At 36.5% G+C, this 26220-nt stretch overlaps 1 protein-coding gene across 4 annotated transcripts in view; it reads left to right on the forward strand.

Annotated features, from left to right (window-relative positions):
- Positions 1–217: 217 nt before the first annotated feature.
- Positions 218–26220, forward strand: part of LOC140779695 (calcium-transporting ATPase 5, plasma membrane-type-like) — a 37342-nt gene continuing 11339 nt past the window's right edge. The window contains exons 1-21 of one of the 4 annotated variants that reach the window (XM_073124910.1): positions 218–378; positions 481–632; positions 3462–3578; positions 3658–3700; positions 4043–4155; positions 4248–4379; positions 4490–4579; positions 5353–5422; positions 10840–10910; positions 11022–11105; positions 11195–11272; positions 11360–11431; positions 16399–16482; positions 16583–16665; positions 16738–16846; positions 16926–16981; positions 17071–17113; positions 17191–17274; positions 17429–17566; positions 19887–19952; positions 20031–20129. In XM_073124910.1, the coding sequence (XP_072981011.1) occupies positions 507–632; positions 3462–3578; positions 3658–3700; positions 4043–4155; positions 4248–4379; positions 4490–4579; positions 5353–5422; positions 10840–10910; positions 11022–11105; positions 11195–11272; positions 11360–11431; positions 16399–16482; positions 16583–16665; positions 16738–16846; positions 16926–16981; positions 17071–17113; positions 17191–17274; positions 17429–17566; positions 19887–19952; positions 20031–20129 (1758 nt within the window). In that variant the 5' untranslated portion in view covers positions 218–378; positions 481–506. Of the gene's footprint in view, positions 633–3461; positions 3579–3657; positions 3701–4042; positions 4156–4247; positions 4380–4489; positions 4580–5352; positions 5423–10839; positions 10911–11021; positions 11106–11194; positions 11273–11359; positions 11432–16398; positions 16483–16582; positions 16666–16737; positions 16847–16925; positions 16982–17070; positions 17114–17190; positions 17275–17428; positions 17567–19886; positions 19953–20030; positions 20130–26220 lie in introns of all 4 variants that reach the window. The other 3 variants (XM_073124911.1, XR_012107387.1, XM_073124912.1) reach the window with 3 other exon arrangements.

A 26220-nucleotide genomic window follows, 5' to 3' on the forward strand; every position in this document is an offset into this window, starting at 1 on the left:
GGACGGTGGTAGTTTGGTAAAAAACTCTATATTTGAAACCGAAGGCGCACTCATTGGCGGAACCTGTACGACCGTCGCCACCACTGTCTTGTCTACGGGTAATCAAACCACTAACTTATTCCCGAATAGTAATATTTCTGTACGCTCGTAGGAAACGATTCGTTGCTATTTAAAGGTGAGGCGAGAAGCGAAGGTACCGCGAAATTTCCCACTTTTTACTCCTCGTTAATCCCGCTCGGCCTCTCCCATCGAGAGAAGAGAAGAGAAGAGAAGAGGAGGAGAGGAGAGAGGGAGAGGTAGACAGACGAAACCAGAGATCAGCTTCTCTCTCTCAAGCTCTATCTCCATCTCTAACTCATTCGCCGCTCAAAACCAAAGGTGACTAATTAGAGCTTCTCTTCTCTCTCTCTCTCTCTCTCTCTCTCTCTTCCCGTTCTTGTAGTGGGTTGCCGAGCGTCTGATGCTGATTGGGCGGTCCAGATTTGCTCGGGGTGGGAGGGAAGGAGATGGAGAGTCACCAGCGGTTGTACGACGAGGAGTACGGCGGCGGGGACGTGGAGATCTGCTCGTCCAGCGACACCTTCGACATCCCGGCCAAGAACGCCTCCCTCGACCGCCTACGGCGGTGGAGAGTACGTCCCTCCTCCTCCTCCTCCTCCGCCTTCGACCTTTCTTGATTAGAATCTGAATTTACTCGAGACAAAATGCAATGCGTGAATCTTTTCTTAGGACAAGTGATTCCTTGTGTCACTATTTGTACAAACATGCAAAGTTGTCGTTTAACAACTGTCGATCGATCTCTATTTCGAAGTTCTAATTTCTTATTGAAACATGCGTGCATTTATTATTATTTAACTTGGTTTTTTTTTTGGAAAGCATGCCGCTATTTACTGGAAGTCCGGAAGTCACGCACACTCTCTCTTTCTCTGGAAATTTCCACATAACATCCTACATTTTTCATAATTCTTTTATTAACACCCGTCTTTAGGATTTTCCAACGCAACCGCTACTTATATTTCTGTATATTTTAGGTCTACGTAACCTAGCCATTTTCAAACAGAACATGACGTAATCAATCAAGGAATATTCTACTAGAATACTAAGGATTATTTCTAAAATACTTTAACTTATCCATTCCTTTCTTCTCCATTTTTTTAAGGGCTTATATCCAACATATAACAATCAATAGCCTCTTTCCCATTTTAGTGGGTATGAGTTTGTTTAGGGAAAGAGACTAGATATTGTTTGGAGCATAATGGAGAGAATTTTGATTTGGTCGAGTAGGATCAATAGGGTGATTATATATAATAAAAAGTTTATGATTTAGTGGGGTGGGCTAGGGTGGGATATGGTTTAGAAAGAGTAGTCAACCTTTTTTTTCCAAGGGAATTTTAGTAATTTAATCTTTAGAGTTGTATAAATTATAGAATTGATACTTACTCAAACTAATAGTGGGGTTTTAGATGGAAAATATAGGAAAAATATAAGGGGTCAAGTTACGAGCATCTAAAGGCTCCAAATATAGAGCCAAGAGCCCGGTGCACTCCAATGCACTGGGCTCTATATTTATTATTTAATTAATATAATATATATTTATATATTATATTTTAAATCATTTAATAAGTACTCTTAATGTTATTATTTTTTAATAAAAAATATATGGTTAGAAAACTCTCATTGATATGTTTATAATAAGACTAACATTCAATAGTTTCAAAAATAATTTTAAATTACTATTTTTCTAATTAAAAAAATTAAAATTATATTACACGAAATAAAAATAAAATAATTTAAATAATTTAATATTAGACTCATTTTAAAGATCTCGATGAGAGCATTCTAAAGGTATTACTTTTATTATAAATTGATTAGCAAAACTAACTATATATTCAGTTTAATTAATTAGATTATTTAATAAAGGATACAGACGGAATTTTAATTTTTAGATTAAGCTTTTGTAGGGTAAAATTGACATTTCTAAAAGTTAAATAGTATTGGAGCTGGGCTCCAACTTTTTAGATAGGGCTCCAAATTTGGAGCTCCACTGTAGTTGGCTCCAATTTGGAGCCCAACACATTATTGTACGTAGAAGAGATTGTGGTACTATCCGAGGTATTTCCGTGAGTCCTCAAAATGGGATGACGGAAAAAATTTTTGTCCAAACACTAATTGGTCGTGTAATACCCTAAACCCTAAACCCTAAACCCTGGAGCTCCACCGAGCTCCAAATTTGGAGTTTTGGAGCCCAGTTGGAGATACTCTAAGGGGGCCTGAAATATTATTTTAATTTTTAATTTATCACATTATATCATTATTAAAATCTAAAAAAATAAAAATATATTAAAAATATAACAAGAATACAAAGAAGCACATAATAATGCATAAAATATGGAAAAATATATTTATAAAAAGGAGATATAAGATATATAATATAATTTTAACAATAAATTTATAGCACAACATTAAAGAAAAAAAACAACTAAGATTTACTAGATAAATCAACTTGAAGCATAATAATAACACCTTAACACTATTCACCCGCAAAATATGACAAAGTTTAGGAGTAGGATTGTTCCAATATCTAGGGTTCTCCAAAATTTGAAATCACTTTAAATATTTTCTAGGAATGTAGAGTTGTTTTAAGAAAAATTTAGTATATGGTTACATCCTATAATAAATATGGAAATGGTTCTGTTGCATGCTTGCTGCCCTTTATGTTTTAACATTCTCCTTATCTTTTGTGTTTTAACATTTTCTTACTACTAAGTTTGAGACATTTTTGATACACCTAAGAAGTAAAATTGACTTAAATGTGAGGATGTTTGTCTTATTTCTAATTGGCAAAGTTGACCTATTGAATTTTGAAATTAAGATCTCTTGCTTTGATATTATGTTAACTCACCAATTACTATAAAAGTTTAAGCAGTTAAAGAACAATAGTTTTAATTCTTTATATTTAGAATTTACATTATAATAGATAGAGATCACCGTTTTTTAACAACTTAAGTTTTTAAAGTAGTTGGAAAGTTAATATGGTATCAAAGTAGGAGCCATAAATACGAGTCTCAGGAGACTTGGGGGTGCTATTATAAAAGATAAAAACCTCTATTCTGACATGATCTCCTATCTTGTGCATTACCCTCAATTTTATTTTTATAAATTTAATGATCTAAGTTTTCTCTTCTTATTATACCAATGAATTTACTCAAAATGTAGCTTTCTTTAAATATTAACATTTTGACTGTCAAATCTTTTTCTCTGTAAATTTATTACTCACTTTTAGTTCTTGTTATGTTACCTAGCATTCTACATATTTTCCTAGTAACATGGTCACCAAATGTTTTTATATGTGGATGCACTCTAGTGCGACATTTATTTCTGTTTTTTTAAAGAAAAATGAAAGTTTAATACCAGAATGACTAAAAGATCTTGCAAATATGATTCCTTTCTGTTCATTTCAGCAAGCTTCTCTTGTGTTGAATGCGTCCCGTCGATTTAGATACACTCTAGACTTAAGAAAGGGGGAGGAGAAAGAGAAAACAAGAAGAAAGATCCGGGCTCATGCCCAAGTTATACGGGTATCAGTTTTAAGATAAGTTGCGCGATTTATACTGAGATTGGAATGCTTTTTTATATTCTAAAATGTGGATTCTCCAGGCAGCATTTCTTTTCAAGGAGGCTGGGAAAAGAGAGGCACCAGGTAGTTCACCGTCAAGTACTTCTGCTTATTCCTTGCTAACTTAAAGCTCTTCAACTTGCTATGTGCCCAAACACACAAGTAGGAAATCTTAGAAAATCAGTATGACGTGTTTGCTCTTTAAAATCTCTTCATTAAAATCAAAATTACCTGCAATTATAGTTTCCCCCATATATTTGTTTTTGCAGCTGCTTTTACACACCTTTTTCTTGATATTGTCAACTTTGGCTCCTACTGTTACTTAATTGCTTGTATAGAGTTGCTATCATTCTTTGGGGACATAATTCTGCTCATAACATTGTGCCTAATACTTGTGTTAATATGTCTTTTGCGTCACTCAAATAGATATTGTTGCAGTAAGACCAGTGGATCCTGCTGCTGGTTTTCTAATTGGAGTGGAACAACTTAATACGCTGACCAGGGAGCATGATATATCTGCTCTTCAGGAATATGGAGGGGCAAGTACTATTAAAATTTAAATCTTCCTATGGTTAGTATTTGATATCCAACATATATGAATATGTTTCAGCACAAATACAATTATGATCAGGTTAAAGGTCTGTCAATTATGCTAAAGACTGATGTAGATAGAGGGGTGAGTGGGGATGATGCAGAACTATCGCATCGGAGAGCTGTATTTGGTGCTAACACATATCCTCGAAAGAAAGGAAGAAGTTTCTTGGTATATTTTTCTGCTTCTGTCTTATAATGCTATATCATGTGTTGTATAAATATTGTTGTTGAGATCTCATTATGCCCACATATAATGTCCTCTCCCTTTGTCATATGTAGCGTTTATTATGGGAAGCTTCACACGATCTAACTCTTAACATTCTGATGGTAGCGGCAGTTCTATCATTGACATTGGGCATGATTACAGAGGTAAGCTTTACTGGACAACCTCCTGTTTCCTGTTACTTCATCCTGCTAAAAACTTCTTTTGTGCTATATTTTCATACCTCTTCTGTTTTGTTATCCATGGTTTTCTTTAATTTGGTTGGTAAACTATTCTCTTCTTTTTCTCTTTACCTTTCTATCCAAATCCAAATAGTCAAACTTGTGCTTATGCAAGCATGATTTGTTTATTCTAGAAATCACCCTTTTGACCTCTCAAGATTTGTAAATTTTGTACCTCCAAACAAGTAACATAACTTTCATTAATTAATTGACACTGCCCCAGAATATTTTGGTCTGTGTGTAGAATTGAATTATCTTCTCAGGGATTGAGGCCTCTATCCTACTATGTCAAATTTATTGATGGTGCTTGTGCATAAAACTCCTGTACTGTTTCGTTTCTGTGCCAGTGACATGTGTCCTATCGCGATCGAATCATGTGTATTTCTGTTATAAACTTAGTGAAGAAAACTGGCATAATATAACATAGTCTTGTCTAAGACCCTTTACAATTTCAAGTTCACAAAGTAAAGAATGCTTTAAGAATATAACATATCAATACCAAAGTCCCTAAACTACACTGGCAATCTGTTGACCCAAGATGGTCTAGAAATGATGAAAAAATGTTTGGCTGACATCCTCTGTTCAATGTAATCTGATGTTTATATTCTTCTTGCTATTACCAACTTCTAAGAATATCAGTGCATTATAAAATGGCCTGTCTATATCTTGTTTATTTTCCTGTGTTTTCTGTAATTTAGGGTGTAAGTCAAGGATGGTATGATGGTGGAAGCATTTCCTTTGCTATTATTCTTGTTATATTGGTGACAGGTAATTTTTCAGACCCAATACTCAAATTCCAATCATTCAATTTATATCTCTGTATTCATTATTTTCTTTTCGTTGAGAAAAATGGTGCTAATGCCATTAAATTTGTTGAGAATCATGAAGTTTACAAAAGAGTAGGTGAGTGGATGGAAGATTTTGCAAACTACTTGAGAACCCTCTTTAATCCCACCTGGATGTGTGCTTCTTTCTTGAATATTTTGCTGTTCCTTTCAGAGAAGCCACCATAACATGCAAACCAATTTTTCCCATCAAAAACTCCAGTCTTTAGGAATTTTGCTAGTCCTCCACCCCCTGCAAGAGCAACAATGTTCTCAGGTGGAGACTTGAGAGTGTATGATGGTATGAGGGAGGTCCAGATCATCTTGGAGTAGGAAGGACCTTTCTAACCAGCAAGATGCTCGATCTATTCCAGAGTTTCCTCATAGAACAGGAAGGACCTTTCTAATTGCCTATAAAAAGACTGCAGTTTTGTTTCTTGTAGGAAAAGTTTAGCTTTCCCAACCCAAATAGTTAGCACTAAATGTTTGATGTTTGCTATTGCTATAAAAAAGCGCTTGGCATAGAATCTAGAATAGTGGACTGTCTTACTGCTATTGGGCTCCCCTGGAAGCAAGACAACCTAGCTGCCTTTGGTGTCCCCAGTTTGTCTGAAATAAACATGTATCCTTAAAATTACTTTTTTTTTCCCCTATATTCTTCTTATGTTGATTGGATTTTAAAGATCTGGTGATGATTTATCTTTGCGATTACTGGGATTTTAATTCTAGGAGAAGCGGACTGCTAATTTGGATTATGTAGGCCTCAATCTCTTTTGAAATAACTGGAATTAGAAAAAAAGTATCATTTGCAAGTATTATTCATTTAAGTAGTGATGACTAATATTTTTATTGAATTAATTCTACATTATCTGGAGTTATCATTGGACGATCAGTATAGATGAAGGCAAAAAAGTCAGACGTGTTGTTACCTTCATAATCTTAATTTATGTCTATTTAAGTAGTTTTAATTGGTCTGCTGGATGCATGGTTTTCAGTTTCGGCTGATCCGGATCCCACCTCGAAACTACTCTTATTGACTAGTTTTGGTGGGGTATCAATTGGATTGGCTAGTTTCGGCTGAAACAAACTGAATCAAGAGAGAGAAAGGGAGAAAGAGAGGGAGGATAGCAAGAAAGAGAGAGAGAGAGATAAAAGAGAGTGAAGAACTCATCGGGGAGAGGTTGATGGAGCCGAATCTATGTCGTAAGAGTTCGCCAGAGGTCAATGGAGCCATATCTACGTCTATTGACTAGTTTTGGTGGGGTATCAACCAAGTTTCGGTCGTTTCAATCGAAGCAAACCGAATCGAGAGAAAGAAAGGGAGAAATAGAGGGAGAATATCAAGAAAGAAAGGAAGAAAAAGAGAAGAGAGTGAAGAACTCATCGGAGAGAGGTTGACAGAGCCAAATCTATGCCAAAAGAGTTTGTTGGAGGTCAACAGAGCCAGATCTATGTTGGAGAAGTTCGTTGGAAGTTGATGGAGGTCAGAACAACGTCAAAAAAGCATCGCTTAGGTGAGAGAGGGAGTAGGAGAGGAAGATGAGAGTGCGTGGGAAAGAGAGAGGGGGAGGGAAGGAGAGGGAGAGAAAGGGGGAGGGGGAGGGGGAGGGAGAGTGAGGGAGAGGGAGAGGGAGAGGTTGAGATTAGAGGTTTTTTTAAAGAGGAGAGTGAGAATAGAGATAAGGAAGAGATGAGAGAGAGATAGTGGGAGAGAGAGTTAGTGGCGGAGAGAGTTAGTGGGAGAGAATTAGAAAGAAATAATATTTATATGCGGGGAGAGAAAGATTGAGATTAAGAAAATAGTATTTTTAGTTTTTAGAATTCAGATATAAATCAATTGTATTTATATCATATTATTATTATTTATTAAACTTTTATTTTTTTTTGTATTTTACAATTATTTTAAAAGACAAGCCAATACGGCCGATGTGAATCGTTTTTTCAGATGGCCAATTTTGATTCCGATTTCGATCACAATCTCATTCCTGATACTTGGAACCTTCACTGGATGCAAAGATTATCATGCCAGTCTATGTGCCCTTTGTCAAGCGACACTTGCTGTGTTAGTGTGTCGTGCCATGCTAACAAGAATGCCTTCATGCTAGTCCATGCCAAACTCATAGTACTGATACAAGTCCAATATAAGGCAACACCCATTATGTGCTACCCAAAACCTATTGTGCTATGTCAAAGAGGCTCAAAATAATAGATCTAGCTTAATTTTGCTAGATCTATCATTGTGAGTCATTCTATATAAATTTAATATTTTGGTGCTATATTTATAAAAAGACTCTTCAAAATATAGGGATTAAGAGGTAATTTGATTTCTCCCAAATTCTGGCTCATATTTAAAAAAAAACAAAATTATTATGTCAAATTTATTTAAATTGGGTCAAAATTGGTGTAGAAATGTCAGATTATCTCTACATGAGTTTGATTTGAACCTAGATTTTATGATTTTGAGCTAAAATTTCAGCACAGTTAGAAATTATTTGATATTATTGTTTTTTGCAAATTATTGAACTGTTGTCAATTAACGAACACCTTAATCATATTATTTATTGAATCATATTTCTAGTTGATTATTTCTATTTCTTTAACAAAAATAGGTTATTTTAATATTATATATTTTCTTTTATCCTACCAACTTATTTGTTGTAACCGATGATGGCCGTGCTAGTCGGCATGGGGCGTGCTGACTGGCACACATTTAACACATTTTTAATAAAAAATTTAAGATATTTAGAGACGTTTTTAGGTCTTCGGCATGCCAATATTTGATTGTTGGTTTAAATATATTTATTAAAAACGTACATTATAGTGTTTATCTTTAGATTAGTTTTTGTAGATGGCCTGTTTTCATTAAAGATTAAATAAGAGTCAAATAAATTTTATTCAACACATAATATGACATTTGTTAAAACTAATACTATTGATTGAACACTCCATAATATGATTGAATACTCCATAGTATAATTGAACACATAATAATATTTAACACATAATATTAATTGATAATAGTTTAATAATTAAAACTAATATCTAGTTGAACGTAGAATAACGGAGAGGATTAAAGACTTCATTTTATGATGATTAATGGAAATAGAATTTTTTTTAAAAAAAAGCTCCACATCGGCACTTAGTCGTGTTGGAACGGTACGGCTCGAAATTGGGTTGTGCCTTTGGCACACCCCGTGTCAGGTGTTGTGCCACCACCGGTATGGCCATCCTTGGTTAACCTTTGCCAATAACAAAGTATAGCTACTTACATTGCACACATAATTAGATTTGTCCTTGTCATTAATTGTTTGTTACAATACCATAATAGTAGTAAATGGTCAAATAATAACAACTTGAACTATCAATTCAGTACTAGAATTTAAAGTTTGGAATAATAGTAAAATTCTGGGGCAGATAGAGATTCTTAATTTGACTAGGTTTAGAGATATGGAAAATAAAAGTTCAAGTCAAGTTAGTCAAAAACCAAATAAATGATTTGGTATAGGAAAATTGAACCCTACTAGGTTTAGAAAAACAATCAAGAATCAAAATTTAAAAACCAAAATCTAGAAGGAGATATAAATCTGAATACTATTCAAACTATGAAAATCAAACTCAAGCCAGCAAGCAAAAAACTAAATAAAAGTATAACTAAAAAACCCATAATGAATAGGAAAAGTAAAACACGACAAACACTATGACACGTGCGAAAAACTTCTCTCACATAGTGAGAAGAAAAGTCAAAAACCACGAATCCGCGCAAAGCCTATCGATCTATTTCACCAAGTGATAGAAAGAAGACTTACAAGTTACAACCCCTCCTGACGCTCCAATACTTACGTGTTTTTTAGTAACCTCTTGAACACGACAACATGAACTAGTTTGGTGAATTACCAAAATAGTTCTTGTGGTCTTGAATTACTATATTTTGGTAATGCAAGAGCTTACCAAAGATCTCTCTTTGGTAAGCTCTTGCATTATGGATCAACCTCTCGCACAAGTATCGCTGTTTGGTAGATGTTGATGTAGACAATTTTTTCTAGCTCTTTCGATGCTCGATGAGCAATCTTTGATGTAGCAACAATAATCAGAGATATTTAGGTGGCTTTCCTCACACTCAATGTGAAATTTGCTCCCTGAGGAAAATCGAGAACTTTTCAAAGTATGAAGCTCGATCTTCCTTAAGTTCTTCTTGGGTTGGATCCTCCAACTTGTAAATAATTGCTGATGATTCAATTCGGCTTCTCCAAATGCTTTAAGACATATTCTGAAAAGGACAAGCACTTAGACAAGTAATTTCTCATACAATGATAGAAAGTGAAGCTCTTTTAGATGAGGGATCCTTAGATGAATGGATCTTTCGTTCTGCCTCTAGATCCCTTAAATAAATGTGGCGGAACCTCTGCAAGTCATACTAGGAATATCATCGAAGGAAAATCCAAATTTGAAACAATTGCTGAACTTGGTTTTCTTTGCTTGATTTCATTACACGATCTAATCTTTCATAAGTTATGTGACTTGACTGTACACTTGAATTCATGAATTTGCCATTATAAAAATATTATAAATAGAATACAAAATAGTCTTAAGAACTTCCTAGAAAGAAAACAGAGTTATGAAATTTAATGTCATTTTTGACAAAACAAAAAATTCTACAAGGGTATAGGATGAGAAAGACAAATTGAATTGAAAAGATAATTCAGAAAATACAAACAAAGAGATATTGCTATGATAGAAGAAAGGTTGCAATTAGTAGCTCTGCACAATAAATTTAGGAAGTAGGTTTTAACATATAGTGGTACATGAGAATCTGTTATCTTATGATTTATAATAGTAATGCTAATTTCTTCCTTTGTAGAAATACTACTACATTATTATTTTATTTATTATGTAGAATAGTTTATTTTACATGAGTATGAAATTGAAGATTGCAAGTTTCCAACAATGTGATTGTTATGAGTCAAAGGTCTCCTTTCATGTGCATTTAGAGTGAATTGCTATCATGGGTTTGAATCATGTTAGGCTTGTAAGATTTGCTTTGAGTTATTAGGCTTGGATTCTGTCCAGGCATGTCCATCCTGGTCAGTCCTTGTGGGCCCTTAGATGTGTTATAGCACATCAAGCGAGTTGCACAAATGGGGTAGACTGGAAAACAAGAGGCCTTCTATTCATAATCAAGCATGTAGTCCAGCCATCTACATTCATTTTTAACACGCTGTCGCACATCCGACTCTGCAAGAACTGACCTAGGTGGAAGTGCTAGGGTTGAATCCCGAGCTGAAGTTGTTGTCTGTTAGATGTATGTTATTTATACACATCATTGGACTCCAATGTTCTTCTTCCTTTTTTTTCCCTCTTTAGCAACAAGCGACTATCGGCAATCTCTTCAATTCCAACATCTCAATGAGGAGAAGCAAAATATACACCTGGAGGTATGTAATGTTCACATGAAGATGCTTTGCTAAAATTTGATTCCTCTTCAAGTTTCAAATGCTGAGTTCAGTAGGTGATACTGCTTAATGATCTAGTGAAGTAATAATTAGGTAATCAGAGGTGGTAGAAGAGTCAAAGCTTCAATATTTGATCTTGTGGTTGGTGACATTGTTCCCCTTAAAATTGGTGATCAAGTAAGTAGGCATGTTACAATTTTAAGAACCAAGTTCTACTCTTGCATTTTGTATACTCAAAAGAATTGGCTTGTTTTATATTTTTCTAGGTCCCTGCTGATGGTCTAATGATTTTTGGTCATTCTCTTGCTTTTGATGAATCAAGTATGACAGGGGAGACCAAGATTGTGAGTTGTATTAGTACTTTCTGTTTTCTGTATCATAATTTTGTAAATTAGTTGAAGTGTTATATTTAAGTCAATATTATGTTTCAGGTCCCTAAGGATAAGAGGACACCTTTTCTGATGTCCGGTTGCAAAGTTGCCGATGGCTATGGCACCATGTTGGTGAGTATATAAATTTTCAATTCTTTTTACAGATATGCTATTGTTAGTCATTAGTAGATGCATGTAGAAAAGCTGAGAATATATTTTGAATACTGTGTCCACTATGGCCTTGTTTACCATGCAAAATTTGTTCTCTGATTGATGTACCATTAGGTAGCATATACATTGTAATTCTCCTAAATCTAATTGGAACCAGAGGTATATAGTCATACATCATGGAACTGCTTAATATAGTTATCTGACCCTTTTGTAGCATGAATATTAGTAGACTGCTGTGCCTCACCTTACTGCACTAGTTGCTTATTTCTCACTACTTGCGGTTGTGGTCTGCTTCAATAAGAACTAGATATGATTAATTAACTGAAAGTTGAATTTAGTTATCGCATTGTATAGTTCAAAAGCATATGTAATATATAAATGGTTTGCTAATTTGTTTAATTATTTAATTGGATTGAATACCGATATGTCACAATCTAATTACAGAATCATGATTGATCATGTACCTCAATATACTTGAGATAAGTTCTAATTTCTAACTAATATTTTTCTAGGTCCAACATAACATAAATTTAATATGAATATTTAACACCAATAGCTATGATCCAACAATAAAAATAATAACCAAATATCCTCACTAATGTGTTTCCAATCAAACTGAAATAATAGATGATTTAGAATATAATGCCTAATATAATAGAGGGATAAAATAGTAAAATTCTAAGTGGAGATAAGGATCCCAGTTCATCTTGCTCAGTCGTCACGTGCTAACTAGTACTTGAAATACTAGAAAAGGGATCCCATGAGCTAATAGTTAGAGCTTAGTGAGTGGAATTCACTCAAAAGCTAAATAAATTTGAAATCTATAGACATAATTTTAATTAAACCCGAGTCCAGCAATATAAAATGATAATTTTACTAAGCATGCTCATAACAGCAGTAATAACTACACAGGTAATAATAATGTAAATCATATCTTATAATATGCTTTGTGTCAATATACTAAATTTTTTTTGATTTAATAATGCCATATGTCTCAATTGGGTTAATGCCCTATGAATTCACATCAACTAGAAGTCTCCTCAAGATGGCGCTTAGGTCTTTTTTTCTTATACCTGATCTAGTTAGGACCACTAAGAATTGTTACTATATGATTATTGCACCCTGTCTCTTCCACTAACCATTGAGAGATATTAGAGTTATCTCTGAAAGTCTTTCATCTAATCTAGAATTGCTCCCTAATCCCACTAGGGTCATCTAAGAAAGTCACTACAATGATCTAAAATAAGACACTCCTCAAGATAACGCTGCCCGTAGCTTTGGCGCATCGATGCTCCGGAGTGTAGCACTCGTCACACCAAAAGAACAACCATTTGGCCTATTTTTCATCCGCCTATGCTTGTGACAAGGCTCAGCCCTTGGGTTGTGTGCCCCCACCTTTGAGAAAGGTGGTCGGTCTCAGTGTAACCCATCGCCCAAAGGTGGATGTCGGTGGTCTCAGTGTAGAGCTTGAATAGCCGTTCGCGACGTATTCCGGCTGTCCTTAGATATCCAACTAGCCCTCATAGCACTTTTTAAGGCAGTATACTTCTACTCCATCCTCATGGCAATCTCAAAAGCCTCCATTAAGGTCCGCGGCTGCATGGAATAGACGTCGACCTTGATCTCTCGCATAGCCCCATCAAAAATGTGCTCTTCAACGCCTCTTGCAGCCACCTTCGAATGCAATGACTACTAAGGTGCTCAAAATCTTCTTGATATGTTGCCACCATAGTGTTTTGTGTCAATTTGGAGAGTGTAGCACCATAATCTTCATATCTAACAGTCCCAAACCATCGAGTTAATGTAAAAGTGAATGCCGGCCAATTGTCGAACGATTAGTGGGCGTGTACCAATTGGTACCAATGTGAGGTTGCATCCTCCATATGAAAGCTCACAATAGGCACCTTAGCCTCTTCCATCGTGCCATGACATGCAAAGCACTGTTCGGCACAAAAAATCAAATCAATAGGATTATCACCGTTAAACTTTGGAAATTCCAACCGAGTGGGTCGCCCTCTCATGCTGTGCTCACGTCCACCATTGTCGAAGAGATGCTCTAGGGGGACTATTGGTGGGTGCACCAGGTGTACTTCTTGCTCTTGGTGTCGTCGGTCATCTTCTTCGCGGTAGGGCTCATGGTGGTCACGATCCTAATTTGGCCAAGCCACCCATGCGTTCGCCCGGTTCAACCCCTGCTCAGCTCGATGATCCTCTCCTCCATGGTTCAAATTTTGGTGCAGCTGATAGGGTGCCTGAAGCCCTAACGGGATTGGGCAAAAGGGCTTCGACCTGTACCGAATTGGTCACAGCAGTGGGCTTGCCATCGCTGTCGGTGATGTCGGTGCAGCTGGCTACTCCTGAGCCGATCCCGCATGCACTATTCCACGGATCTCTTGTAGTAGAGCCTCGTTCATGCAATGTTGTGACATGACCTGTTGGAAGAGGGCAGTCATGGAAGGCTCTCCCTGCGTTGGTGGAGGGACACTAGAGCTGGCCTCCAACGCGCTCGCCGTAGTGGAAGGGGTGCGGGGCTCTGTTTCTTTAGCAACATCCACCGCCGCATGCCTTTGAGCCATCGACCTCGTGTTTGCCATGAGTCCGAGGGTCGCTAGCTCTGATACCAATCTTAGGTTCTTCGATTAGGGCAAGATTTGGGGTGGGTTGTTTTTGGATTGAAGGAAGCTCGGAATGAGGAGTAATGGAGGTATGGGCTGCAGTGGAGATGGAAGCTGTGGTAATAGGCGATGGATAGAGGGATGAAGGGAGAGGAGTAGCTCCTAAGAGAGGTTGGGCGGCGACGGACGAAGAGGGAGGACTAGCCGACATCGACTAGGGTCGAAGGAGGAGTTAGGGCACGAGGGAGAGAGGAAGAAGAAGAGGGGAAGGGGAAAGAAACTCAATTAATTGCTAATCCCAAACTCAGGTGCCTCCACACTAATTAGAGGCTACCCGGCTGACAAATGACTTAGGTGGCCACATGGTCTCACTTGGTCTAACTCCAACTAACCCAATTACCCTAAACATATAAACCCTCAACTAACATGAACCAATCAATGAACTTGACCCAAGAAACTAACATGAATCGACTCCTAGCTAACCAATCCTAAATTGGGTCTGTAACATTTTTCCATTAATATTCATGATTAAAAACTGCTATTTACACGGCATATAGCGTGCATCGAGTTTTATATTTTGCACACAGAGATAAAATAATTAAATTGCACACAGAAATATGATATTTAATTTGCATACAAAAAAATATGTGATCATAAAGTACAAGACGGATAAAAATGTGAGTGAACCCACTCACTTGAGTTTAAGTCAAATGACTGAAATCTCTAATCCACCCATTACAGCAAATTACGACTGGTGAGAAGAGTGGTGGTCTTCGATTTCTCTAGTGGTCCGATCCCACAACGTGATTTCGATAGTAAGTAGAAGAAGAACAGGGGAGGGAGGAGGAGAGAGAGGCTGTAGTTAGAGAAGGTGAAATTAGGGTTTTTTATAGGAAGAAACCGAATTTTTATTTCAGTTTGGATTAGGTCAAAAAACTCGCGGCCATATTGTTGCTTAACAGTGAAGGAGAGAGTGATGGGTGCGCACGTGTGCTCCCAGAGTTTTTTTTTTTCAGTTTTTACAAATGTAATTAGATTTCACTTATTTTCAGCATTTGGCTTATATGTTCCTTGAAAATGAACATAGTCCCTATTCTTAAATGTTATCATTCTCTATGCTGTTAAGCTTGTGCCGGTCGGCATCGATATAGGAGGATTATCTCGATACATCTTAATGGCCACTCATGTCATTGTGTGTTACTAGGAATTGAGTTTATTTATAAGCAAATCTATTTTGGGGTCTCTTTCATCACTTCTGATATTTCTTTGCCTTATGATACGTGATCTATATAAAATTATACTTCAAATTGTTAGAAATCCAAGGGAAATTTCTGTTTTTTTGCAAGTTATCTGCCTCAACAAAGAGAGTTTGAGAAAAATTTGAGAAAAATCAGGAGATTAGAATTTAATTACAACTGTGACATTAATTACAACTGTTTTTTGCAAGTATTTTAATTTAGCCCCAAATATCTATTTTAATGCCCTAGAAATATTTAAAGATTGTTTTTTGTGCCATGTCAAGACTGTTCAATGTGCTAGCCAATGACACAATGGCTCAATGTGGCTTGTGCCAATGATATGTACTGTGCCAAGCCAAGGTAGGCATGCCCTCTGCCACTGTCACGACATTTCTTGATGTTTAGTCATTCCATCCCATGTTAGGAGAGTATCAAGCAAATACTGTGATATAAAACTACATCCAGTAAGATATCTCTCCTAATTATCTTCACTACCAAATCCACTATTATACAAATGGTCAGCTTATCTGTATTTTGTTGAAGTATTTGACTTGAATCATGGAATGCATGTTGATATATTTATATTTCATTTAATTTTGCTCTTTGCTTTTATGCCCTTTAAAACTGAACATAATTCCTATTCTACAAAAGATCTCTTTTCCTAATTGGCAGTTTACATGTATCTATGAATAGGCTTCTAAATTGCTTGCACATTAGGCAATCACTATGTTTAGGGTACATGACCCAGCTCATACTCATTGATAGAAGTTTCTTCCAGATAAATAGTCATCTCCCTCAAAAGGTTCACCTATATCTCTGGCTACTAATCCATGAGAGAACTGTACTTTCAAGCCAAAGTTTGATGAAACATAATTCTCTTTTAATTACATCTCTATGATCAATCTTTGAGGATTTCTGTTCATGTCCTAAATTACTCTTAACTTCAATATTCATTTCAGTTGCATTCCATATCTTTTTGATCAGTCATTATCTTGTTGATTGCGCATTTTTTTTTGTGCTTCTTCTACAAGTTATTAAAGTTAAGTCTCCTTTTTTTTTCTTGAATTAAATCAAGGTAACTGCTGTTGGAATCAATACTGAATGGGGTCTATTAATGGCCAATATATCTACGGATAATGGTGAAGAAACTCCTTTGCAGGTTTGTGTTGTTATATGATACTCTTTGAATACTTATTAAGTAAAGAAAAAGAGATTAAACTTTGTTGCTTGTTACACATCCTCTTTTCCCTCTGAAATAGGTGCGCTTGAGTGGTGTTACTAATTTCATTGGTATACTAGGATCTACAGTTGCTGGTGTGGTCCTTCTCGTCCTTTGGATTAGGTATGTGGTTTGTTGGTGAAGGAAGTCATAGTTTTGATTTATTCTAACTATTTTCGTTCTCATTCTACAAAGATACTTTACTGGAAATACCAAGAATGATGATGGAACTCCTCAGTTTGTAAACCATCAGACGGGATTTAAAGAAGCATTCAGTGGAGCACTTAGATTATTGACTGTTGCAGTATGTTTTTTCATATTCATATTAGAGTATAGAATATTATTATGCTTATAGTGCTAAAATTTTTCTGCTCTCTCACTAGGTCACTATCGTGGTTGTTGCGGTGCCTGAAGGTCTTCCTTTGGCCGTGACCTTGACGTATGCATCTGCTATCTGATTATGAATTATATTCTTGAATCTTCCTCTGTACTTCTGGCCTCTATGTGATACTTTGTTTTTACCCCCAGACTAGCGTATTCAATGCGAAAGATGATGAATGACAAGGCTTTGGTAAATATAATTCCTGATTTTGCACAACATTCTTAAACTACAAAGCAACTCCTAAATTTTAAGGGGTGTCCCCACAGGTCCGGAGGCTTTCATCTTGTGAAACAATGGGGTCAGCAACAACTATTTGCAGTGACAAGACTGGAACTCTGACCATGAATCAGGTTTGCATCACTCAGCTTTCTAATGGCGTATATCTTTTATGTTCAAACGATTACGTTGCTTATCTGTAAAACTATTTGACTAAGAATTTTTGAAGCATGTAAAAGTAGTCTTTTACAATTGTCAAAGAATAGAATGATTATATAAATGATGCAGATGACAGTTGTGGAGGCATATCTAGGCGGAATGAAGTTGGATCCTCCAGACAATGTTAAAATGATGTCAGCTACTGCATCAACTTTACTAATTGAAGGTATTGCACAAAATACAACAGGCAGTGTATTTTTGCCGGAGGTAGGTTGCTGTTCTTTTGATTAAGCTTTTAATGGGTTAATTTAATGTGTTTATTTCTTTCTGCCTTGCCTAACTGTTTGTCGGTAGCTATTAACTTGGTCACAATCTATCTCTTGTGAAGAAGATTTGTCAATTTGAATATATACCAATTTCAACCCTAATAAATAAATCAGAATCTCTAACTAGAATTAGATTTAACCTATATGACCGATATTGGAGGGAGGTGTTGTACTTGCATTATAAGAGAGAACAATTTAGGACCACATGAAATTCTTATGAACCGACCCAGATTGGTTAACCCAATCACTTGGATTCGACGCATGAGGGTTAGGAGCTTTTACATTCCGCCCTTGGCTATTTATCTATTTATTTTATCCTTGTATTAGCTTTTAGTCAACGATGGCTATGCCAGTCGGCACTTACTGTACCGGCACGTGGCACGAGGGGTGTCGCACGCACCCCTCCTAGTGGTGATCCGCTTGCCGCCGAGCTTCCGTCGCTACCAACCTTGCTGCTGTCATCGCCTATCGTGCTGGAGAGCTTCGTCGATGAAGGCGTCGTAGCGTCCCATGCGGGGATGCCCTAGCCCCAGTCCAACTTGAGGAGGAAGAAGACCTTGGGCGGGTCAGGGCTAAGGCATCCTTGTGTGGCATGCAACAATGCATTCATCTCCGACAACGAATGATGGCAGCAAGCGACAACGATAAGATCGAAGAGTGAAGCGTCGCTAGTCTCCCTCCACCTTTTCTTTCCCTCTCTTGCGGCACGTGCAGTGCACGTGCGCCCTCTGCTCTCTCAAATTTTTTTTTTCAGTTCTTACACAAGATCTTGGAGGACTGTAGAAGAAACAGCATGCATGGAGGGCAATCCGATTGCCGCAAACTAGGAAATAATCAGAGGAAGAGTGGAGGATGCTTCGATTGACCCTAGCTAATCGGAACCACCCATGGTTGGCCAGGATAGGTCGGACGGTAGATATGTCTCGGATTTGATGGGTTAGGGATTTTGTTTGAGTCGATTAGACCTTAGCTAGCCTAGCTAGGCTGACCGAGTTGATCAGGAAGCCACTATATAACATGTGGTGCGCCCCTAATGAGATCTATCTTGGATTATTGTTTAATTTTGCAACATTGGCTTTCTTCCTTGTTCGACTAGCTCTAAACCGTGGTCGCCCTACCACCACCTAGGTTGACTACCCTTGTCTACCTCCTCGTCCAGCAGCACTCATTTGACCATAAGGAATGACCCTACTTCTTCTCTATCACTTTCTCTACCGACTATCATCTTTCCACCTTCACCATTGCCCACTTTCATACCGCAAATCCTAGGCCGATCACCACCACCCCTACTTCAGCCACCTTTCCATGATCTACTCTGATAGATTTGTTCCTCCATCTCGAATCTATCAAAGCACAACCACGTGTCCGTCTAACTGTTGGATCTAGAGTTACATCTTAACCCTAACAATTTGCGTTTACCCGAACTTTCTCCATGAAAGTCAAAACCCAATTCCAATTATGGATTTGGACTTGCAACGATCGTGGGAGTAGGAAAGACATTTGTATCATAAATCTTAGCTTATATTATGGAATTCCATAGATAGCGGAATTAGGGAACTTCATTTATTATAGTTTTCCATTTTCTTTCCAATTTGGAAGGGAGTATGCCAAATGAAACTACAGCTCTGATTGGAGAGATTGGGAGACAGAGAACAAATAAAGAGTGTGACAGAGGATAATGTAAGGAGGAAGAAAGGAATGCCACAATAATCATCCTCTATCCCTAGGTCGCCACCATAAGTGACCTCTTAGAGCTTTACTAATAACCATCGACCTTAAAGAAAAACATTTTTAGGTAGGTAATAGGGAAGAAAGGAAAGGAGGATGTAGAAGATTTGGTCGCCAAAGGCATGGAACTTGTGCGGATATACACGGAGTAGCATGCAGTATTGAGCATGATAGAGCTCAAACATATAAACTTAGAAGCTTGGGATGCTACATTTTTTAGAACAGTTTTGACTTGCTAGTGATTGCAGATTGCACTATATTCTTTCAACTCTTAAATTACATAAAGTTCTTCTGAAACTTTGTTAATTTGGAAGAGTCAATATTTAGGATAACAGCCAAATGTGGAAATATGAGTTAATGTGTCAAACTTTTAGCAATAATAATTGTCTTGACATGTAACTGATGGTAAAGTAACTTTTTTTTTTTGTATACAAATGCTAGAATACATTTTTAGTGAATATCTATCATTTAAAAATTTAGTAAAATTGACAAAAAGTACATATTTGATTTATATTGAACCACCTCTTTGGTAGGATGGTGCTGCTGTTGAGATCACAGGCCCACCTACTGAGAAAGCGATCCTTTCTTGGGGCGTCAAGGTACACATTAGTATTTCTTGTTCATTTCCTTGTCATTTTGTTAGAGATATTGAACATTATTGGCATTTCCTTTTGTAGATGGGGATTGATTTCCATGACGTGAGGTCAAAATCTTCTATCCTTCATGCCATTCCTTTCAACTCTGAGAAGAAACGTGGTGGTGTTGCAGTTCAGCTGGTATGCATTTTTGAAATTAAATCAGCTGACCAAATTAGTTCAACTTTTTGATGGATACCTCACAAAATGACATATGTCATTGTTGACAGATCATCCTTTACCTTTGTCAACAAAAATATTTCTTGAGATAATTTCTTGTTTAACAAAAAAAATTCCTTTGTAATGTTGCTTCGAGATTTAACGCATTAATGTAGTTCTTACCCATTATTATGATAGTTTATTTACTAGATTGATTTGCACATCGAGAAAGTATTATGAACAGAAACCTCTCTCCCATGGAAGTTATGCCTTTTCCCTCGTTGTCAATACTGAGTTTCAGAACCTTTATTTTATATTTCAAATGACATAGGCCCAATGGGATTCGAACTCAAGACCTTTTGTTCTAATACCATGTTAAATGACCAACTACTCTAAGAATTAAACTATTTAAATAAATTTTTGAAGTACTAATTTTAGGATGGGGTTCGGGTGTTAAAAAGCACGATACATATCAGCCTTATTAGCTATATCGACCATCCATGTTGGCTGATCCATTTCAGCAATATGTATTAGAATCAGCTGATACTTCAATTCATGATTTGGATACATTGCTATAATGTGTTTGAATCATGTTAGGGACCCAAAATCGACGTTTTATCTTTTTATATTCTAACAGCCCAAAATCCATATATGTTCTTAGGAGTCCATGTAATTAATTCCAAGGATGGGCATGCTGGTCAGCATGGGACGTGCCGAGTAGCACGCCCTGCCTTGCCACTAGCATGTATTTATAATATTTTTAATAAACTTTTTAAGATATTTAAAGATGTTATTGGGTCTTTGATATGTCAATATTTAGTTTTTGGTTTAAATATATGTATTAAAAGTTTAAAACCTACATTACAATGCTTTATCTTTAGATTATTTTTGTAAATGACTTATTTTATTAAAGATAAAGCAACAGCTATATATAAATATTATTCAACACATACTATGATTAAGGATATTTATTAGAACTAATATTAATGATTGAACACTTCATAATATAATTGAATACTCCATAATATAATTGAAAACATAATATTAATTAATAATAATTTAATAATTAAAATTATTATCTAGTTGAACGTAATATGATGAGGAGGATTAAATATTTCATTTGCCGGCATAAGAATAATACGAGAATGTTATATTAAATAATGTTGATATTTTTCAAAACCTATTCCTAATAGTATTGCTCGTAATAATGTCTTACATAATCTTCATACAAATAGAAATTTTATAATTCTCCTATGATATGATATAAATATTAAATATGCATGAGAATGATCAGCATTGCACAGGCACAGACACACCATAAGCGCATATGCATATTGTCGATATAGAATATAATGAGAGTGTTCTGACTCTAGTGAGTGTGATTAATATGATGGTAATTCTGATGAATATATTATCCTATGGGTACACCTATCCTAATGTTCTGCAACTTACAAACTCAAGTTCTTTGTAAAAATAATACTTCTCTAAAAAGATTGTGTAACATAAACATAACCGTATGTTTCATCTCTATCATCACCGCCATCAAACTAAGTCTCAATATTATCACCATCACCATCATCATTATTATCTCTAGTCTCATTATTAGCAATTTTATCTAGGCCTTCTAAATGATCAACTAATCAGTTGATTTAATAATGATTGATGAAAATAAAAAAATAAAAAAAAGGGCTCCACATAGCACATTGACCGGCAAGCGGGCCGGCACAGCTCGGCACGGCCATCCATGATTTACTTTTCTTCTTTATCAATTGACAATATCTAATCATCCTTCTAGGCAAGGTTCCCAGTATCGGGATCGGGATCGGTATCGGCTGTCCAAAAAAATGATACGTATCGGCCGTATCAGCCGTATCGGCCGTTCGTATCGGATCGGACTATTTTTTAATTATATAAAATTCTAAATATTATTTAAAAATGCAGAAAAATTTAGAAAAATGACAAAAAATAAGAAAACAAAAATTACTCACATATGAAGTCTAAAAACTTAAAAAAATGTATTAACTTACTCAAAATTTAAAACTTTGTTGAATACCGAGCTGGTTCTCGTAAATTTCTATAGTCTTCATCAAGGATTTGAGTTTCGGCCGATCCCGAGTGGGATCGGCCGAAACGGATCGGGATCGGCTATAGCCGATCCCGATCCAGGCCGAAACCATTCGGCCTGGCCTGCTGCAGGTGGCTGCAGCAGGCAGCAGACAGCTGTCTGCTGACAACTGTCTGCTGACAGCAGCAGTTGACAACTGCTGCTGTCAGCAGCAGTAGAGAGAGAGGGAGAGAGAGAGTGAGGGAGAGAGAGGAAGGGAGAGAAAAGGAGAGAGAGAGGGAAAGAGCAAGAGAGAGAGTGAGAGAGAGAGGAAAGATTAAAAAAAATGGGGCATGAGAGAGAGAAAATGAAAGAGAGAGTGTGGGAGAGGGAAAGATTAAAAAAAAAAGGTGAGAAAGAAAGAGAAAAAGATAAAAAAAAGAATGTGGGAGAGAATGAATAGAAAAAAAGAGAAGGAGAAAAAGATATTTTTACTTTTTAGGCTTTATATGTGAGTAATTATTATTTCTTATTTTTTTATAATTTTTTCTAAATTTTTAGAAATTTCTCTAACATTTTTAATAATATTTAAAATTTTATTTAATTAAAATAATCTGATCTGATACAGGCAGCCGATACGGCCGATACGGTCGATACAGCCGATACGTATCGTTTTTTCGGACAGCCGATCCCGATCCCGATACCGATTTTTGGAACCTTGGTCTTCATCATCATAATCACCATAAGTTTGTAAATATTGATGTCTGGGACCTGATGCTCCAAAAAGTGATTCCATCATACTAATCATATTGTATGGATCTTGTTGTGTGACTTGCGTTTGAGGAGGATAAAAACCAGCATTTGGATCTTGTTGTGTGACTTGCGTTTGAGGAGGATAATAACCAGCATTTGGATCTTGTGCCTGAGAATACTGAGGATACTGAGGACAATAACTAGTATATGGATCTTGTGATGGCTCCAAACAATAAATACTCGATGTACCATAATCATAGGAACCAAAATGCATCTCATGACGACGTCGCTGATATGTATATATATCCTCAGTTTCTTTGTCTTCACTCCTTATGCCTCCTTGACTTTCCTCAACAAATTTAGATAGAACGATCTCACCACCATATGTATCATCAGGACTATGACTCGTACCAGCCTCTGCCCTCGTCGTGATCTCTCCCAATATTTCATCTAACCATGGGTTATCTCTGTCATCTAATAACCTGTCCTCCATTTCTCTGATCCATGGAGTCAAGGGGTCTTCTTCATCAAAAACATGATTTAAATCAATCAATTGTTCATTTTCTGCCTTTCTTCTTAAATTTCTCTCCCTCAATCTCATATTATAATGACAAAAAACTAACTTATCCAATCTTTCCATCGTCAGTCGGTTGCGTGTTTTTGTGTGGATTAAGGAAAAAGTAGTCCAATTTCTTTCACACTGTGATGAAGACACAGTTTGACTTAAAATCTTCTTTGCTATTGGCGTCAAATTTGGTGCCTCCTCCCATCCATAAATAGATCACCATTCAGCTGGAGTGTTATGAGATATAGCTGCAGCAACTTTAGCTGTACTGAATTGCCCAGCTCTCAATCTATATCTCTCCATCTGAAATCAGAAATATATTATTAGCTTATTGATTATATTGAAAATTAAAACTTGAAACAAATAATAATAAAATTATTTAATTGAATCATAACTCACTTCTTGATCGCACAGGATTTGTTTATGAATATCGGGCTCAAGCTTGCTGATCACCTTTCTAACCCCCAACAAGACTTCACTATCATTATTGACATTTTTAGAGAATTGAAATCTTGGATTAAGAAAATACCCTGTAGAAATTTAAAATTTGTAAATTGTAAGCATTCAAATTTTAAATATTCATAAATAAAAGTAAATTAAAACTTAGAACTTAAAAGCATGCTTACCAGCAGCGTGTATATCTCTATGTAGTTGTTTGTTCCATCTAGAATCAATCATCTTCCACCATTTCCTATAACTTTGGCCCACATTTTTTTTATTGATTCTTTAGCTATGTCCATTGCCTCATATAAGAAACCCATCTCAGACTTGTCATCACTGTCTACAAGTCTTAATACTTTGACAATAGGCTCAAATACTGCGGTGGCAATTGTAATATTATCCCAAAATGTATTTTCAAGAGCCATATTTTTCAAAGTTTCACCTAAAGATTTATCTTTAGGTTTCATATTCTTAATTTTCATAGACCACTCCTGTGATGTAAACATCCGCATAATATCATCCTTGTAGCGCATGATGCTCTCCAAGGCTAAAAAGTGAGTGGCAAATCTAGTGACGCCGGGTCTGATGATCTCCCTACCACCAGTTATCTGCCTGAGTAAATTAAGAACCCACTCATGGTTATATATAAAATTTGTTAACCTCTGACTTTCACATATGACCATGTCAATTTCAGGCTCTTTTGCAATATCCTCTAACATCAGATCAATACAATGTGCAGCACATGGCGTCCAATATAAATGAGGTCTTTTAATCATCAGTAAATTTCCAGCAGCTTTATAATTTGCCCCATTATCAGTAACCACTTGGACTACTCTTTTTTCACCAATTTCTTGTACCACCTCATCCATCAACTGACAAATATAATCTGCATTTTTGAAATAAGCAGTAGCATCCAGAGACTTCAAAAATATTGTCCCCATGCCAGAATACACTAAGAAATTAATTATATTTCTTCTGTTTTGTGTACTCCACCCATCACACATCAGTGTACAACCAAATTCATCCCAATACCGTTTAAATGTCTCAATATAAGTATGAAGTTTATCTACCTCTGAGTCAAGATATTTAGTAGCAATATCATTTAAATTAGGAGGGGGAACACCAGGCCCTACTGATTGTATAGCATCCACCATAGTGTGATAGTAAGGGCTATCAGCTACATTGAAAGGAATATGGTTGTAGAAGAAAAATTTAGAGATAGCTTTACCAATGTGTTTCTTTGCATTTTTAATTCCTTTGAGAGCTGTCTTGATTGAAGTCTGTGTACGACCCCTTTTTTTTTTGAAGATATGTATCCATTGGTCCAATATTTTCAGACTCTGCTGTAACACCAGGAGTCCTATGGGTAGAACTACTGCCCCCATATTCTCTCTCTCCTCGTATATTAACTGATCTAGATCTCTGAAAATTACCACCAGTGCTTCTTCTCATCTCTTCCTCTTCTCTATGCATATTTCTGCTCTCTTTCATTGTCCTCCTCATCTGTCTGTCCTCATTCTCCTCACTTTGCTCACTGCTATCATCATCAATGTGTACAGGATTATGCATCAATTCTTCACGAATCATTGACTCTCTTTGTTGTGCAGATTGTTTATCCTTCTTTTTGCCAATTAAATGAGCCAACATCTGCTTTCTAACTTCCAAAGACACTTGAGTGCAAGCTGCTACATTTCCTTGTCTTCCAGCTAAATGTTCTTTCAAACGGCTGACACCACCACTCATTTCCTTTCCACACCAGTTGCATTTAACGCGTCTTTTATCTTGCCCAATAGTGCTGCAATGTTGCCACCCAATGTCGGTATCATATGACTTCTCTTTCGGAGCCATTGATATTTTAGCTCTGTAACTAAAAAACATAAATAAAAATTAAAATAAAATATAGTCTCTACTCTCTACTGCAGCAGCAGCAGCAGAGAAGTCTCTGCTGCAGCTCACAGCAGCAGCATGCTGCACTTGCTGCAGCTGCTGCAGCAGCACCTGCTGCAGGTGCAGCACAATGGAAAAAAAAAAAAAACTGAAAAAAAAACTTACCGAAGGTCGCCGGAGATTGAGGTCGTCGGATAACGTCGCCGGAGGTCGAGATCACCGGAGAGATGGAGATCTACTCACTATTCAGTCACCGGTGAGAAAGAGAGTAAGAGATCCGTGAGAAAGAGAGAAAGAAAGAAAAGAGAGAAAGAAAGAAAAGAGAGAAAGAGAGGAAAGAGAGGAAAAGAGAGAAAGAGAGAGAGAAAAGGGAGAGAGGCAGG

This window comes from Typha angustifolia, chromosome 15 (assembly GCF_048772165.1).
Source record: "Typha angustifolia cultivar Huaian chromosome 15, ASM4877216v1, whole genome shotgun sequence".
Taxonomy (NCBI): Eukaryota; Viridiplantae; Streptophyta; class Magnoliopsida; order Poales; family Typhaceae; genus Typha; species Typha angustifolia.